The 18,300-nt window shown below is 34.4% G+C and overlaps 1 protein-coding gene across 2 annotated transcripts; it reads right to left on the bottom strand.

Annotated features, from left to right (window-relative positions):
- Window positions 1–209: 209 nt before the first annotated feature.
- Window positions 210–8,174, bottom strand: LOC145108798 (2,3-bisphosphoglycerate-dependent phosphoglycerate mutase 1-like). Of its 2 annotated transcripts, XM_079045890.1 has the most exons (8): window positions 8,017–8,174; window positions 7,182–7,423; window positions 6,825–7,048; window positions 6,591–6,709; window positions 6,323–6,479; window positions 5,719–5,820; window positions 5,523–5,642; window positions 210–451 (listed from the first exon to the last, which is right to left on the bottom strand). In XM_079045890.1, exons 2-8 carry the CDS (start codon window positions 7,420–7,422, stop codon window positions 389–391), a joined length of 1,026 nt encoding a protein of 341 aa, XP_078902016.1. In that variant the 5' UTR covers window position 7,423; window positions 8,017–8,174; the 3' UTR covers window positions 210–388. The 2 variants fall into 2 exon arrangements, with proteins under 2 accessions (XP_078902016.1, XP_078902017.1); XM_079045891.1 differs by lacking the exon at window positions 8,017–8,174 and having other exon boundaries at window positions 6,825–7,052; window positions 7,182–7,292.
- Window positions 8,175–18,300: the final 10,126 nt, after the last annotated feature.

Here is an 18,300-nt window from a genome sequence, read left to right on the forward strand (position 1 = left end):
TAACTTTTTGTAATTATTCCACTGGTTTTATCTTCCAATCAAAAACTAAAAAAACTAAGTTAAATTAATTGTTTACACCTAATGGAATTAAAAAAAAAAAAAAATGAGTGTCACGGTCAACATAATTGGTGTTGAAATCACCAAAATAACAATAGTAAGTGTCCTGAAATTCTGATTATGAACACTATTCCGAACAAAAGTTCAGTCTATTTTTGCAAAATAAGTATTTATTTTGTGATAAATAATATTTTATAGTACAATATCATATTTATATTGTTCCAATACATAACATAGAAGGACCGAATAGACGTGATTTTGGAGCACATGTAACATTTACGCCTACTCCATGATAGTGTTTATAAAATCTTAAATAATTATAAATGAAAAACTACCTTCTTTTAGGGGTTACTTGCAGCATCTCATCATATTTCTCCTTATAAACAGCCAAATTCTGTTAAAAGAATAAATAACATAAGTTATCATTAAAGCTTAAATCATAGTAATATCATGGCAAAATATAAATTTAAAGAGCAAAAGCCCGAGTTAAAAAAACAAAATGACAAGTGGATTCAATCATTTCATGTTATTAAACTATAGATCAGTTATAAATTTAAAAAGTAAACATTATGACTTTAATCTTTTTTGATTTCTTTTTTATTACATCATTGTACTTGTAAAATAGAAAATGTATATTATTCGATTAACTAGTGTCATGTTTTAACTATCTGTGCTAAGGTATTTTTCTCAATTATCTTTAATTTCACTTTTATTATTTGATTATTGAGGGTTTATACGTTTTTTAACATAAGATACCATATATGTACTCCCTACTCGATTTGATATGTATGTAGACATATGTCGATTAAAATAATACACCTCTAATCATGCATTTCAAACAAAATTATATTCATATAATTTTGTTATGTTCATATAATTTGATATGTATGTGTAACAAGTAAGATTACTTTTAAGTGCCTTAGCTTTTGATAAATCCAGTAATAATCACAGAAAACGTGCAATGCTTTGAACATGATCGAAGCTAGAAGTTGTTTAGTGTTTATCTCGCAAATTTCTTACGCTTGTACCAGAAAGTTTAGCAATGTATAGACAATATCTGAAATGGTTATTTTACTCATAACATAGATATAAAGTGAATTGTTTTTGTTCTGTTAGAATGTAAATATTGTACATATTAGCTTTTGCCAAGTTAGCCTACAGACCTATAAGGTTTTCTATGATTAGGGTTCTCACCACTATATATAAACTTGTACATTTTCCTTGTAAAAACACACAACCAATATTGTATTTTCACCCTCAATTCTTTCTAGTTTAGTTGGTATCAAAGCCCCATCTATTTCATTATCTTCTGTGTTAAGCCTCCCTAATTTATCGTTTAATTAGCTATTTTCCATTAAGCGAGTTCTCGCCACCAACTAAACTACTCGTGGATTGATATGTAATGTAACATTTTCCATGATTATTGTCTTTTTTTTTTTTCAAGATCTTTCAACAAAGCAAATAATTGGTAGAGGAAGGGAATTTGGTGGACTTTACAGATTTGAACCGAGTACCAAAATCTCTAGTACGAATGATGTCCTTATCTCCGTTTGAATTACAATGTTGTTTGGGTCAACCATCAAAATTTGAAGAAATTATATCCTCAGTTTAGTCATTTTTCATTCCTAAATTGTGAGTCGTGTAAGTTTGCATCAGTCGATCACCTGTAATGAATAGCTAGAATAGCTGGAATATCTACGGGAAGTACACCTAGGGGTGCAAACGAGCCGAGCCCGAGCCTGGTCAGGCTCGGCTTGGGCTCGTTTAAATTATACGAGGCTCGAGCTCGAGCTCGGCTCGATTCGAGCTTTATTGTACTGAGCTCGGCTCGAGCTCGTAAATAATTATACAAGCTCGGCTCGGGCTCGACTCGTTTTTTGTTCGACGTGTCTAAATAAGCTTAAGCTCGGCTCGAGCTCATTCAGAAGCTCGTTTATTAATACCATAAATTCCTAATTCCCAAAATATATTTTTATTTTAATATATAAAAATAATAATAAATTATATTATATAAAAGCTCGTTTAGGCTCGCGAGCCTAATCGAGCTTAGTGACATAGGCTCGAGCTCGAGCTCGAGCTCGTTTAATAAACGAGCTTAAAATATTAAATTCGAGTTCGGCTCGGGCTCGTTTAAAATCGGTTTCGAGTCAAGCTTTTAACGAACCGATCTCGAGTAGCTCACGAGTAGCTTGGCTCGTTTGCACCCCTAAGTACACCCTTCCTTTTGGGTCCCTCCATCTATATGACATCAAGAAACATCCATACCAACTCTTAACATTACTGCTTGTGATTCCGCGGATAATGCAAGATGTACAAAGGAACCAAGTAATGTAAATAATTTTTTCAAAAGAAAACTTTAAGAAGAAACGTGCAAGAGAAGCGATGAATAGTATACCTCACTCTGACAATGTCGTCGATGTAGAAGAAAAAGATGAATATGAATTGCCTACTAATAGTAGTGAGGTTTAATCGAAAGTAAAGCGACCCACTTTGTCGGTCGACTCCATGGCAAATACTAAAAAGGAAAGACCCTATGAAGTGTTGCTGCTTGGTCTCTTGGATATGGAACCTGGTGTGGGGCACATGGTCAGTCATGATCATGTATTTTGCCCTACATGAGCGTTTCGCTTCTCCAGAATCGGTTTATCGTCGACAATGTGAAACTCCAAATATTTAGCCACAAGATACTTGTTAGTACCCTTCTCATGTGCCATGTATTTGTGCCTTGTATTTGAGTTCCAAGGCTTTCTAGAACTCTTCGGGATTTGTGACTGGCGCATACGCATACAGATCATAGAGATGGTCAAATAATGAGTTCTTGATGTGACCAAAACATAGGTTCTCAAAGTCTGTGCACATAGCCCTCAACTTTTCCGGTTCATAAATTGCTTTTTGATTTGGAGCCTTTCCCACTTTACGGATCGGATCATCTAGAATGGGGGTAATTCAAGATCTAGAACATAGCCAAGCCTTAGCATAACAAGTTGAAACTTGACATTGTTAGCCCAACGAGTGTAGTTTTGACCGTAGAAACGGTCTAGTTTGACAAATCTTGGTTCACTAGTTGGAAGTTTGTAAGCGATGGAGCACAACAAACAGAAACTTGATATAGAGGATCAGCTTGTGGAGAGCGTGGCGGAAGAAATGGTAGGAATGGAGCTGCCAGCGGCGAGGGTAACTAATGTTTAGCAAAACCTAAGGTTAAATAGTAAAGTTGGTAACTTTAATGTGTGAGTATGCAAGTAATGACCATTCCTGTGTAGTTAGTTGATTTCCATTATCATTGATATCAATAAAAGTTCATCTCTCTCTTAATACGAACCAAATACTTGATCACGGCAATTAAAAGTCTTTAAAATCAAAGGATTAGTAATCGGACCATGAAAAGTAGTCAATTTAGGATTAGTAATCGGGCCATGAAAACTAGTCGATTTACATTATCATTGGTAAACAACGGCAATTAAAAGTCTTTAAAATCAAAGGATTAATATTGATCTTAGATATTTATTAATTACATAACCATTGTGTTAATTGTCTTTATAATCATTATGGTTAGTATCAAACCAAGAGGCTTTACCACTTTAGAATCGGAGAGTAATGAATATAAAGTATCTAAAACACATAAAAAATAACCAAGCCTAAAGTACCCGAAGTGATTTATTTCTAATCAGTTTTTTTCAGTTAAAAAAAATATCTAAAACACACAAAAAAATAACATTGTCTAAGATACCAAATTTAAACAAACAAACAAAAATTATCTTAAAAAAGGATAACACATAATCACTCCACATCGGAGTCATGTTGTTGTGCCCTAGAGGTCGCATCTCCATCGTTCGGTTGTTGTAAAGGTGCATACCACTCTGAAAAAGGATGGTATGGTGAATGAAACAGATGCGCAGGACTATATACGACATTCTGGAAATATCTAGACAAAGAACTACCAATGCCAACCCACTGGGATTGAACCCGGATACCCTGAATATTGGCTCTCATCTCTGCCTGCCCCGTTGTATCTCTACATGCACACGTTGAATTTCTCTAATCTGTCGTGACAAGAATCTCAAGTTAATCTTTGGCTTTAGGCCCTGCTATGTTGTTGCTGCTGGTGGAGCAGGTCTGCACCTTTGGAGCTCGGGTGTTAGCTCTAACAATGCTTGTTGCTGAGGATCATCTAAATGAATTACCCATGTCTTACCGACCCCTCTCTATCACATGCATCTGCACCAACACCCGAGGATTTATTCTAACATATGATGCCTTATACGCCTGGATCTAAAGGAATTACCCATGCCTTAACCTCCCTTATACATTGACGGTATTTCTAGCTTAATGAGCGAGCGACCAGTACTGCTTTTGACAGTTGGATATGTGTAGGGTACTTCGTTACTAAGTTGACGCTTTCCTTAGACATGGACACTAGGGAGATACAAAACTGAGGGTTTTGGATACCAAAGTGTGTTGGAGCAGATACATGTGATAGAGAGAGGGGTCAGTGAGACATGGGTAATTTCTGTAGATGATCCTCAGCACCATGCAGCGCAACAACCGAGCAGCAGACGTCAGATGTAGATTTATTTCAGCAGCAACACACCAGGTCCAGAGCCACACCAGGTCTAGAGCCTGACTTCAGATTCTTGTCACAATAGAGAGAGAAATTCAACGTGCGCTGGCAAAGGTGAGAGCCGAGATTCAGGGTAAACGGGTTCTGTCCTAGTGGGTTGGCAACTCTTCGTCTGGATATTTCTAGAATGTGGGATAAAGTCTCGTGCATCTGTTTCCTTCACGGTGCCCTCCTTTTCCGGAGTGGTATGCTCTTTTTCAACAGCCGAGCGATAAAGTAGGGACCTCTGAGCACAACAGCATGACTCCGATAAGTGATTATACGATTATGACCTGAATTGATTCTATGTTTGCTTGAGGGCAATCAAAATATAAATATTAAGGCTGAAGTGTTGAACGTTAGTAATTAGTTTAATGGTTTGTTTCCTTATTGATTATAAATTTATAATAGCTATAATAGTCGACCATGATGAATACATTTTAAATCTTTTATGCCTATCGCCAAAGACAAAATAGCGGTCGTTACTTCATTACTATCGCTATGTAGCATATAGATAGCTTGTCGCTATTTACCACTATTTGCTATCAACAACTATGGTTGCAACTTATAAAGATTATTTGGCGACATTGGATCGAGATGATGATGATGGGCCCAAGTATGAGGTTTTGGATAATCTATGATTTGAACTTGAATTAACACTTTATCTCGCCCCTTTTACGTTAAAAACAAAATTTTAATCTTTGTTTCAACTTTTTGCAACGAAACACGACTTTTAAATTAAAACGATCAAAGTATTTTAGCTATTATCATGGATTGTTTGCTTATTTACCGATTATAATTACTATAATAGTTGAAGTCAATAAATATATTTTATTTTCAGATAGATGAGGATAAAAGTTGTTACCGAAGTATAAGCATAAACACCAGCCTCATTAGGTCCTGCAGGACTTCCCCTCCTGATGAATTTTCCATCTTTATATATGTACAACATTGGTACCCCAGTAGATAGTTCTAAGTTGATAACCTTTTAGCAACAAAAAAAATCACATGATCAAAAAAACAATAGTGAAAAACATGTGGACTAATGAAAGATTTGGTACCTCTTGAGGGGTTAAATTGTCAAGATACATGATAATGGACCTCAGGGAATTTGCATGGGCTACAACCATCACATGCTTTCCAGCCATAAGTTGTGGTTCTATCTGTACATAATAATAAAACTCCACATCAGCAACATATAAATATTTTAACTTTATATTTTAAAAGTATTGACGACATTGTTTTATCTTATTACAAATGAACATTTTAATTTTCTTTGATAAGATTAAAAACAAGACTAATGCATCAATAATCTCTATACTGATATCATTTTGAACATATCGACGACATCTTTCTAACTGTGTTATTTGTTAAAAGATTATATACATCTGTCCTTTATGTATTTCTAATCAGATTAAGCTAACCTATTGCAATGCATAAGGTATAAACTAAAATTTAAAAAACAAAGGGTGTGATTAGAAAGTTATATGTAAAAAGCCATGGAGCATAAACAGAACTTTAAATTCATTTTATGAGATGGTGGCACATAATGAAGTTGGGTTTAATTTCTTGGACCCTTTTATATAAAACCAAGGGGCATATATGGAACTTATAAAGTTCAACCATACTATATTAAATAAAAAAAAAGAAGAAGAATTAGCTTACATTGTCTTTAAAAAAGGCAACAGCTCTTTGTAAGCACATTTCCAAGCTTTCACCATTAGGAGGCCTAACTTCATATGTTCTACGCCATTTGTAAACTTGCTCTTTACCAAATATTTCAGCAGTTTCTTGCTTGTTCAGACCTTGAAGGTCCCCATACCTACCACAAAGAATGGGGAAAATTATAAAATATTAGAAAACATAAAACAAAAAATTATTTTTAAGTTTTTGCTTTGTTGAAAAGGAGAGAAAGAAAAACACACAAGATTACATTCGTTCATTCAACTGCCAAGCTTTAACAACTGGAATCGACTGATTCTTGGTGTCTTGACTGTAGATTTGACTCCAAATTTTGGCCTCTTCATTCTCATTACGAATAATTATTGGAACCTTCAAAATTTGTAACAAGAAGACATGAAAATATGATATGCTATCAGCTATAATAAAAAAAAATCAATGAATCATACTAATTTTGAGAAAGTGCAGAAGGTTAAAATAGAAATACCTTTTGGCAGCAGTGTTGGGTTAGGGCAAGCATTGCTGTCATTTGAGAACGAACCAATGCTGACGTGTACACAATGTCAAATGGCATTGTACTGATTCTCTTTCCAGCTTCTATTGCTTCTTCTACTCCTTTTCTTGTTAAGGGCACATCAACACATCCAGTAAACAGATTCTTTTCATTCCACATTGATTCACCATGTCGAATTATGATCAGAGTTGATTCATCTATCTTGCAGAATAATACACATTTTTTATAACCCAAGAAAATAATTCAATGAAATATCATCATTGGGATGCCAATGAATAGATATGGTAGAATCCATGTCATCAAATATTTATCAAATAAGTTGTCACTCACTTGCCATACTCAAGGGTTCATTGTTCTTCTTCTGCAAGGTCGATGTGATTGGATCACAAAGTGAAGAACAAAATGTAGACATTTTGTTCTTACTTATTTGCAATGGCCAGTTGATTCTTCTTAATGATGCCTTATGAAATCCATCACACTTAAATAGTAATGAAAAATGATGTTCCTTTAATTTTGCGTTGGAACCCAAATCACCAATGTTTCTTTGCATCCAGCTTGCCCCCATAGCCATTCTAATCATATGTCAAACATAATGGAGTTCATAAGTTGCCAAAATAAAACAGTTGAAATTACAGTATTACACTATTTAGAAGTGACATACAACTATACAAGTAGATTTTCAAGTATCAAACGAAATAAAAATTTGAACTGATTACACTTTTTGTTGATGCTTTTACTTCTCTTGATCACGAATTTTTGGTGAAATGGATTTTCCTTGCACCCAAATTATACACGTAACTGCTCAATTTTCTTCTATAAGTTGATCAATACACAATCTTATTCTGTTTGGTGGCAAAATGAATTTCAATCCTTAGAAACGTGTTAACAGTGACAGGGTAATGATTCCAGTTATCAAAGTCGTAATAATTTTGATTTCAACACCAATTTTGACTTGATATGTAAATTGCAAGACATCGATCAATATCCAGCTTTTGTTGTTTAATCAATCTTTATGCATATTGTGTAGAGTTGAATACGTGATCATACAATATTTCATTTACATAAGATGTCCACGATCACAGAAAGGATGAACAGTTGAGGGAAGAAACCTAGAACGAGAATGTAAATACATCGTAAGTGAAGTAGAAAGACTAGAAATACTTACGTTTAGGCAGGATCATGCAGATATGAGAGCTAAGATGCAAAAATTGGTGACATCTGTTGATGTAGAATAGTTCAATCGATCATTTGACTCATAGATGTCAAGATCTCCGTGGAACAAATGGAACGAAATGTGCCCTGCTTTCTGCCTTTTTTTTTCTGTGATTCGGCTAGGGCCCAAAATTTAATGGGCTTTGGAAGCTTGTGTCGATAAATCACTAAATCAACATCTCAATTACTTAAATAGACATATTTTATTAAAAAAACATTCTAAATCAAAAAATAATCATCTTTTTTTATATTAATTAAAAAAAAAAATTATTTTTCGTATCACTCTAATATACATTTTAATTAATATTATGTTCTTTGTCATTTAGTTTCTTAATTTTAAATTTGCTTCCAATAAATCAACAATAAATGTGGTTTAAGAAATCATGATATAATCCTATAAAATCAACATTCTATTGTCAAAATACTATAAATAAACAACTATTGAAAACATATTCAAGTTATATACTTTAAATGATTAGATGTACAAATTATATAAAATAAATATTTGTTTGCATGATTAATGATTGTTATTCTAATAATCTCTATGTTGTCTTATTAATGTCAATCATCCGTATAGTATACGTGTTATCACATAGTTATACTAATGTTTAAGTAATTATTGTGTTTTTTTAAAGTATTATTATCTAAATAACAAATAATATTATTTTTTATGATTTTTTTTGTATTTTTTTATAACTTTTTTTTAATATCTTCTTATAAGTTACAATTTTTTAGAATTATTTTTATAAAAAATTAATTTTTTTACATATTTTTCATAAACTTATTTTTCATGTTTTTTACAATATATTTAAACTTTTTTACAAATCTTTTTAAAATTTTTTACAACATATGGTGGTTGAGAAAATATAAGGAAAATGTTTTAAAATTTTGAAACCTAAGAAAAATATTTAAATTTACGTTTTCTATTTAGATGTTTTAGAAAAGTGTTTAAAAAGTTTTGAAAAAGTTTTTTACAACTTAACTTTTGGATTATGATTGTTTTTTCATAATAATTATTTTGTTTGTTTTTGAGTGAAACAAACATATTTTATTCTTTTAAAAAGTAATAAATTAATTTTTTCGATATGTTTACCTGTTATTTTAGGTTGAACATATCAATCTTTCTTTCGGTTGTGTTTTTATCTAAATTTTAAATTCTGTTACAAATTTGATCTAAATATTAAATTTTATTGCAAATTGGTTTCAAATTTAGTTTAGTTTACAAAGTAATTTTTCTACAACCTTTTTAAGACTTTTTAGAATTGTTTACAATCTTTTTTATTTTTTTTTCTTAATTTTTAGTGTTTCTTTACATTCTTTTACAGCATTTTTACAAATTTTTATAGAATTTTTTACTAATTGTTATACTTATTTACAAAAAAAAGCTATAAACTTTTTTACACTCTCATATAATTGGGTAAATTACATGGATAGTCTCTGTGGTTTAGGGTAATTTGCGTGCTTGGTCCCTAACAATTTTTTTTAACTCGGACTGTCCTTACTTTTTATTTTTGTTGCATGTTTGGTCTCTGTCTGTTCTAAAAAGACTAATATGCCCTTGCCCAATTTTTTTTTATCTGTATATTAATTGTTTATAAATTATTATTTTTTATATATATTTATAAATATTAAATGGGCCCCACTCATCTCCTCTAATGTCACCTTCGTCTTCTCCGACTATACTGTCACCCACATTGCCGGAGAAAAAATAGACTTGAGCCAAAACTGGATTTCAACCGGATAAACATCAAAACCTGAATATTAACAAACTTGCATCAAATGCTTAAACTGATTTCAACCCAAAAAAACAAAATCAGATTTGTAACAAACGTGAAAGAAATCCAAAAAAAAAAAAACGATTTCAATCTATAATTTCAACCAGGAAAAACTGATTTCAATCAATGATTTCAACCAGAAAAAAAGTCAAAACCTAATCTCTTACAAGCCTCCATCAAATCTAATTTTTTTTTTCAAAAACGCGTCTTTAATTCATATTCCAAAAGTTGCCAATGTTCCAAGAATCCACGTCAAAGCAAGAAAAAGAAGTCGTTGATTTTTCTAACCTAGCTATGTTGTATCTCGTTGAGTTCCTGATTTGAGATGGGTTTTTTTGCCTAAACTATCATATTCAAAAATTAAAATGAAGAGTAAATTACACGAATGGTCCCTATGGTTTGGGTTAATTTGCGCGCTTGGTCCCTAACTTATTTTTCTAAGTCGAAAAGTCCCTAATGTTTGTTTTTGTTACGTGCTTGGTCCCTACTGTTTGTTTTTGTTATGCGTTTGGTCCATGTCTTACCTAAAAAGACTATTATTTAAATAGGAAAAAATGGTAGGATGGGTAAGGTAAGGTGAGTGGGGTGAGGTTGGGTGTGTGTCTATTTAAATAAATTAAAAAATCAAGGATAAAATAGTTTTTGTAGGTAAGACAAGGACCAACAGTGTAACAAAAACAAACAGTAGGGACCTTCCGAGTTAAAAAAATAAGTTAGGGACCAAACGTGCAAATTACCCTAAAGCATAGGGACCATTCGTGTAATTTACTCTAAAATGAAAGAAGCTTGATGTGGTGATTTTGTACAATAGAACCCACCGTCACATGCGTCTTCTCTGTGTAACAGCCCAAAAATTCAGATAAAATTTTTCATTAAACAATTAGAAATCTCATTCATATTTGTGTTCCAAAATTCCATTACATAAACACATTGTTCAAAAGATCAAAGTATACAAAATAACTAGTGCGGAAATACTGGAGAGTGCACGCTGCGCCATCAAGCCGAGCCCTTGCCCTTAGAACCAGAAGTACCTAAAACACCCAACAAATCTGTAAGCATACGCTTAGTGAGTTTCACACAATACAAAAAACACATAACCACATAATGCCATGCACACATACACATAAATCTGCCATGGACTCCCTCCATGGTCTTCAACCGGGATGCCATGGGCTACCCCCATGGTTTTATACCCAAGGGCCATGGGCTCCCCCTCATGGTCTTACCAAGTGCCACGGGCTCCCCCATGGTGTTCACGTAAATCAATATATACCAAATAACAAAACCATTGCATATTCAACTATAGAAATCTCATATCAAGTAATGGGTAGGCGTTGGTGCCTTCGACCCATTAGTATAGTGAGAAGACTCACCTCAGTCTGCTGAATACAAAAGCTGCTCGACTACACGCCCAAAATCTCACAATGAGCAATATACAAATAACCCTAGTTAGAATTATGGCATAACCTAGACATGGGCCCAAAATCCTAAGTCCAAGTCCCTTCATAATGGCTTAAAGGCCTTTCCTTCACTAATGGGCCTAACATTAAAATCCAATTGTATATTGGGCCATAAGGCCCAAAAAGGCCCATCATGCAAACCATGGCCCAAATGATAAATTCAGTCCCAAAACACCAGCGAGTCTAGGGCCAAAGGTTTGAAATCCACCGAAGGCCCAATACTTCCTGAGAGCGTACGCCCAACGTACCTCTTCTATACACTTAGTGTACCGAGCTAAGGGGTTGTACGCGCAGCGTACAACATAGTACGCCCAGCATACAAATCGTTCATGCACAAAATCCACTAAGTGCTTAATGCATTCAGGCTCTTCACTCAAATTCCAGATCTTGGTCGATATAATGGTCCTAAGTCATCAAGTTGGCAACTTTATGCCGTTGCATGCTATATATGATCCTAACAACTCAATCTACTTTATTAATACCTTTCCAAAGGTCGTAACTCATGCATGGAGCCAAAGAAGACATCAAGTTTTTGCATTTTTATACCATAAACACGTCCAAGAGTCTCAAATCTAACCTTCCTAACCTCTGGAGTTGCCTAAACTCCCAAGAGATGATTTATGGACTCAAAAGTGGACTCTACCAAACCCTAACTCAACAAGCAAGGAGAATAGACAATATGCAAGCTTTTTACCTTCAAAAGCTCTCCAAGATGCTCTAGATGCAGGATCTAAAGGCTCCTTCCTTGATCAAGACTTGAACACCACCTTCTTTTTCTTGAACACCCTCTAGAAAGGCCACCAAACACACCTTTAAGCTCAAATCTCACACTATCTTGCAAATATAGGGTTTAAGGACAAAATGAGGATATGGAGGCTGATTAGGGTTTGGTCCAAATGATATAAGGTTGCTTAAATAGTGTCCAAGTCAAGAAATTAGGGTTTTATACATCTGCCACGTACGCACCACGTACATGCTCGTACGCCCAGCGTACAAGCCTCAGCCACCCGTTGCACCTACATGCGTACGCTAAGTGTACCCATATGTACGCCCAACGTACAGAGGGACCCTTTTTGCCAAAAATGAAATACTTCAAGGGCTAAAATGTAATACCTGGATTAGAGTGTTACAACTCTCCCCACTTGAACAAGACTTTGTCCTCGAAGTCCGCTGTCACAAATAGATCTGGGTAATGCTTTCGCATCTCGTCCTCTGACTCCCAAGTACATTCGAAGCCCTTCCGGTGCTGCCATTGCACCTTCACTAGCTTCACCACATTGTTACGAAGAACCTTAGTTTTTCTATCCAAGACTGCAATGGGCTTCTCCACATAATTCAGGCTCCTATCCACCTGGATATCATCCAAAGAAATAACTGCGACCTCATCTGCAACACACTTCGGAAGCCGAGACACGTGGAAGGTGTTATGGATCTGACTTAGCTCATCCGGAAGATCCAAACGATAAGCAACCCTGCCAACTCGGGCATAAATCCTGAATGGAACAATGAATCGGGGCCCCAACTTGCCCTTCTTTTGAAACCGGATGATACCTTTCCAAGGTGACACATTCAGCAACATAAAATCTCCCACCTGAAACTCGAGATTCGATCAGCGCCGGTCAGCATAGCCTTTTTGACGTCTCTGCGCAATCTGCAGTCTATCACACACCTGCTGAATCAATTCAGTGGTCCTAAGCACCACTTCGGTGCTTTCGATGAGTCGATGGCCAACTTCCCCCTAACAAACCGGAGTCCTACACCTCCGCCCATACAACTATTGGATAAGGTGTCTAAGTCCATAACTATATTTGAGATGTACTTGACCCAACCCGGCATGGTCCATTTGGGTTGCACTTCGCCCGAACAATTTATATGGATAATCTTTTGAGAGTAGTATGAAATCATATTATTTAATTAGTATTGATCTAAAATTAATTTAGAATTAATTTGGTGATCAAAAGGTGACTAATTAAATATGGGCTCTTGTATTTATATAGTGTGGGTTAATGCTTATTTAGAATGGGCTAGGCTTGCATGGAAAGTCCATGTATAGTCCATGGAGCTTTAACCCATGGATCTTATGGAAATGAAAGGTCATAGGTATTAGGGTTTACATGGATGTAACCCTAATCCACCACACTATATAAAGGGGTCCTTGGCACTTGAAATGGGACTAGTGTGTGTGATAACTAAGGTGTGGCCGATTTCTAGAAGTGTGCTACTACTCTCTCAAGTTTCCAAAGTTTGTGGTGATTTGTGACTTCCATTTGAGGCATCCACATTATTGGTGCTAGGCTCTCAAACTCCAAGCAATCAATCACTACTAAAAGGTATGTAATTCTACTAGTGTTTTATGATTCAAGTACCCCATAACATGCTAGTTAGGATGTAAACCTTGGAAAATTATTATTTGCATGTATTTTAGAGAAAGCATAGATCCAAGGTTTCTAGGGCTGCATGTACACCATAAGAGTGTTAGAATGCTTAAAACCCTTAAGTGGTATCAGAGCCTAGGCTTGTTTTCATCAATACTTGATGCTACATGTTTTTTCCAAAGTTGAAATTCTGCATTTTTTGCATCTGACTGCTCACCACGACGTGGCAGTCTTTACCACGACGTGGTGATGCCCATGTATGCAGAATTTCGGGGTTTTGCTTGGTATTGGATGAGGATAATTACCCTAAACTGTTTTTTGAACCTTAAAACCTGTTTTTGATGTGGTAATGATTATGCTAATCCAATTTCAAAGGTTATTATCAAAATTTCAAGCTTTATATGTGTTTATATGATTCTTGAAATTGTTGATATGAATGTTCATACACTTATGAGTTTGGTAGATCATGGGAATTATTTGCAAACTTGTTTGTTGGTTAGTTCTTGATCTTTATGTGTTTTAATGGAATCCATAATTTGTCCTCAAGTTATGGATTACCAAAAGTCACTCCTTTTAAAGTCCATTAATGAACACATAGGTTACATAAAATGAAGAGTCTTCATTTTAATAGACTAATAACTCATAAGTTATGAAATGAAAAGTTTTGAATAGTTTCAAAATTTGCCCTCAAGTTTTGGAATTTGTAAAGTTTCACACACCTTAGAAAACTTTAATTCCAACCCTTAGAGTTTTAAAAGTTAAAATTCAACCTTATACATTATAGTATTATAAGTTAATAATATATATATATATATATATATATATATATATATATATATATATATATATATGTATGTATAAGATCAAGTCGTTTTACCGTTAGTAGACCTCATTCACGAAGCCGGACTATAAGGGGGGTATAAGGTTGCTGCCTATAAAATGGCAGCTTAATGGGTGTCCACTCTCACCCACCGCTTCCTTGACTGGTGGAGGGTCGTTAGCCGAACAGGTAGGACAATGACTTTAATTCTCATTAAAAGTAATGATTATTAGAAAGTAACTAAATGTTTTTATAAATTCCCAATCTTAGTTACTTTAGGAAAATGTGAAATTGGTGCTAACCCATGAAATTAACACTTTGTACCTTACCAAGTCGTTGGTGGAGCGTGTGTGGTTAACCGGCACACTAACTTGGATTAGTAAGGAGGGCAAAAGGTAACTTAATGTTTATCATAGACCGGTGGAGCGCGTGTGGTTAACCGGCACACCGTTTAGGTGATAATATTAAGGGTACCAAGTTAATTTGCATGGTTATTCACACCTTGTTTTGTGATCCTCGACATCCCAGTCACAAAACATGAAGGGCACAATTGAGATTGAAACATGCCATTGAAAAGTTCAATGAATCTCAAAAGAATCTAGGAGTTTCAAAACCAATTAAAACCTAATAGTTTATTTCATTTTTCATGGTGGAAATTGGTGAATCGTCATTCACCTACCTTCAAATATTTTTATAGCTTGGATTACGGCATCCCTCTTCCAAGTTATAAAGTATTGTGTTGGGTCCTAGCCTTAATATTATATTTGGGTGTCTTATTAAGGATTCCATATCTAATCTAAACTTGTCCTTCTTCCTTTTTCAGATATCTTCCAACAATGCTTATGGCTCAAACCCTACCGGCTCCTTCTCTCTCATGAACCTTTGTGGGAGAGTTATCTTCGATGGTTCCAACTTCAATGATTGGATCAGGAACATCAGGATGGTCACGCGTTATAAGGACAAGGAATATGTCCTCGACAATGAGCTTAAGGAACTTGATGAGTCGTCTGCTACTCCAGAGGAGATCGCAGAATTCCGGGCACATGAGAGAGATGCCACTAAGGTGGCATGTATCATGTTGGCCACGATGATAGCCGAGCTCCAAAAGTCCTATGAGGACTATTACCCTTTTGAGATGCACCAGGACTTGATGGATAGATATCATCAGAGTGCTCGTCAAGAGCAGTATGAAATCATCTCCTCCATGATAACAACCCGCATGAAGGATGGTGAACCCATCACGGGCCACATACAGAAAATGCAGAGATTCTTGGACCGTTTGCTGAAATTGAATGTGAACTTCCCGGAGGAGTTGGCAATTGACATCATATTGCACTCCTTACCTTCTTGTTATGATCAATTCCGAATGACATATCACATGAACAAGGAGGAGGTCACACTCAGCAAACTTCAAGGACTTTTGAAGACCGCCGAAAGTGGTCTAAAAGGTAAATCGGTTTGTTGAAAAATGTTTTTATATGTGATCATCACTGAAATAAGACGAATTGGTTTTATATTATCTAACAAATATTATCAGTTATTTCAGGTTGCGTGGATTCGTGCTTAATTATGAAATAGAAAAATATGCAAAAGACGAAATACGCAAAGACGGAAAAATAGACACAATATTTGGTCGTTTGAAGACAAAACAAATCAAGACTAAAATTGTCAAGAATTTAAAAACCTCAAGGGTCAAAAATGGAAATTCAATTCACAATTGGATATATATATATATATATATATATATATATATATATTATATAAATATATATGTATATATATTATATTGTATATATATATATGTATGTATATTGTATATATTGTATATATATATATATATATATATATATATATACATGAATCATGCATATATATATATATATATATATATATATATATATATATATATATATATATATATATATTGGAAAGAAATCTTCACAAAAGCAAAAGTACCAAACATCATGTGTGCTTCCAACCTTTACAATCAATCACTTCATTACTTTTCTTTAAACAAACAAGAGTTGTTTGATTCCTTTGCATATATATAGATGCATGTTTACATGAGTTTTTGTGTGTGTTTTGTGTTTCCTTGTAATATATCTCCTATTACTCTCTCATCTCCAGAAGAATAAACACATAGCCAACCTCAAAATACTCTCCAAACACCCTCCAAATACCCTCCTTAAACCTCCTCCAAAAACCCTTTCAAATCACCACAACCATCATCACCTTGCTGTTTTTCGACATCAGAATTTGCAAGTTAAAACAAAAATCACCGAGCACAACTCAACAAGATAATACGGGAGATATTTGCACTGCAAATTATTCAGGACCTTACCTACATCCAAGAATTTTCCTCGATTTTTTTGACCACTGCAAACCCCAGAGAGACGCGAGAGAGAATTGGCTATCCAGAGAGATTTACTACGAAAATCTATATTCGTAACCACCCAAAGCTCTTTCAACATCACCCTCTTTGTTACCTTATACCACCAAAACTACAACCTTATTACACCTTCTACCACCCTCTAAATACCCACTTCAACCTCATCAAATCACCTTAAAAAACCTCATACTCACATACTTAAAAAACATTACCCGTGTATTTTGTATCGTTTTGTAAACAATTCATTGTTACATAAAAAGAACTTATTGTTACTTACCGGATTGAACTTTGAACAAATAGAGACACAGTCTATTAAGATCCAATCCAATTCTAAACCAGTTCAGTCAATTTATTGACGAACCGACTTTATATATATTTATATATTTATATATTTTATTACAGCTTTACGTCATTTAAATACTGTCAGTTATTTCATTTATAGCTTTCAGTCATTTATAGCTTTCCAGTTTATATTTATTCCGCACTTCTTATTTTTTTTTTCCGCATCTTATCTCCTTAAATATATATATCTGTCACCCAGTAACTGGTATCCGAGCCTTTATTCGTGGTAATCAGATAGTATATTTTCAACAATTGGTATCAGAGCTTGTGTGATTTACCTTGAAATTTTTGTCGAAAACTTTTGGTTAGCGTTTATAAACCTTCCATAAGCTTTTCTTTAAAAATTTCATTTTAATATCACTTGTTCAAAATCCTTAAAAAAAAATAAAAATTTTTTTTTTTTAAAAATTTAAAAAAAAAAAAAAAATCTTAAACAATAAAAATTCAGAGCTTGTGTGATTTACTTTGAAATTTTTGTCGAAAACTTTTGGTTAGCGTTTATAAACCTTCCATAAGTTTTCTTTAAAAATTTCATTTTAATATCACTTGTTCAAAATCCTTTCAAAACAAAAAAATGTCTTCTGCTAATTACTCCAACATGAACTCTGTTTCTATTGCTAACAGCTTGGGATCTGGTTCACGGGCACCCATGCTTATTCCTGAAGAGTATAATTCGTGGGTTGGCCGTATGAATCTTCATCTTAACACCATAAGTGAAGATGTCTGGAATTGTGTAGAAGGAACATATGTTACTCCAGAAAATATGGCTACTCTTGCTACAAATCAAGCCACTCAAGCTGAAATCAGAAGAAAGTTGCAACTCCAAGCCAAAAAGGAACTTGTGTCTGGAATTCCCCACAGTATTCTAAGTCAAATGGATGACATAATACTGTTGACTGCAAATCAAATCTGGGAAAATTTAAAAAATCGTTTTTGTGGAAATCAAAGAATTATTGGAAACAAAAGAACATCTGTTTTAAATGAATTCGATAATTTCAAGATGCTTTCATCAGAAACCATCCATGATGCTCATGATAGGTTCAATTTTATCATGGTAAAAATGAACAATTTGGGCA

The sequence above is a fragment of the Lactuca virosa genome, chromosome 4 (genome assembly GCF_052849685.1).
Source record: "Lactuca virosa cultivar CGN04683 chromosome 4, Lactuca_virosa_CGN04683_v6, whole genome shotgun sequence".
NCBI lineage: Eukaryota > Viridiplantae > Streptophyta > Magnoliopsida > Asterales > Asteraceae > Lactuca > Lactuca virosa.

Excerpts from the sequence above, each read along its gene's own strand:
- LOC145108798 (XM_079045890.1), bottom strand. The coding sequence starts at position 7,422 with ATGGCTATGGGGGCAAGCTGGATGCAAAGAAACATTGGTGATTTGGGT. Across the intron at positions 7,049-7,181 it reads TGAACCCTTGAGTATGGCAA|ATGAATCAACTCTGATCATA; the intron begins GTGAGTGACAAC and ends TCTGCAAGATAG. Across the intron at positions 6,710-6,824 it reads CCCAACACTGCTGCCAAAAG|GTTCCAATAATTATTCGTAA; the intron begins GTATTTCTATTT and ends CAAATTTTGAAG.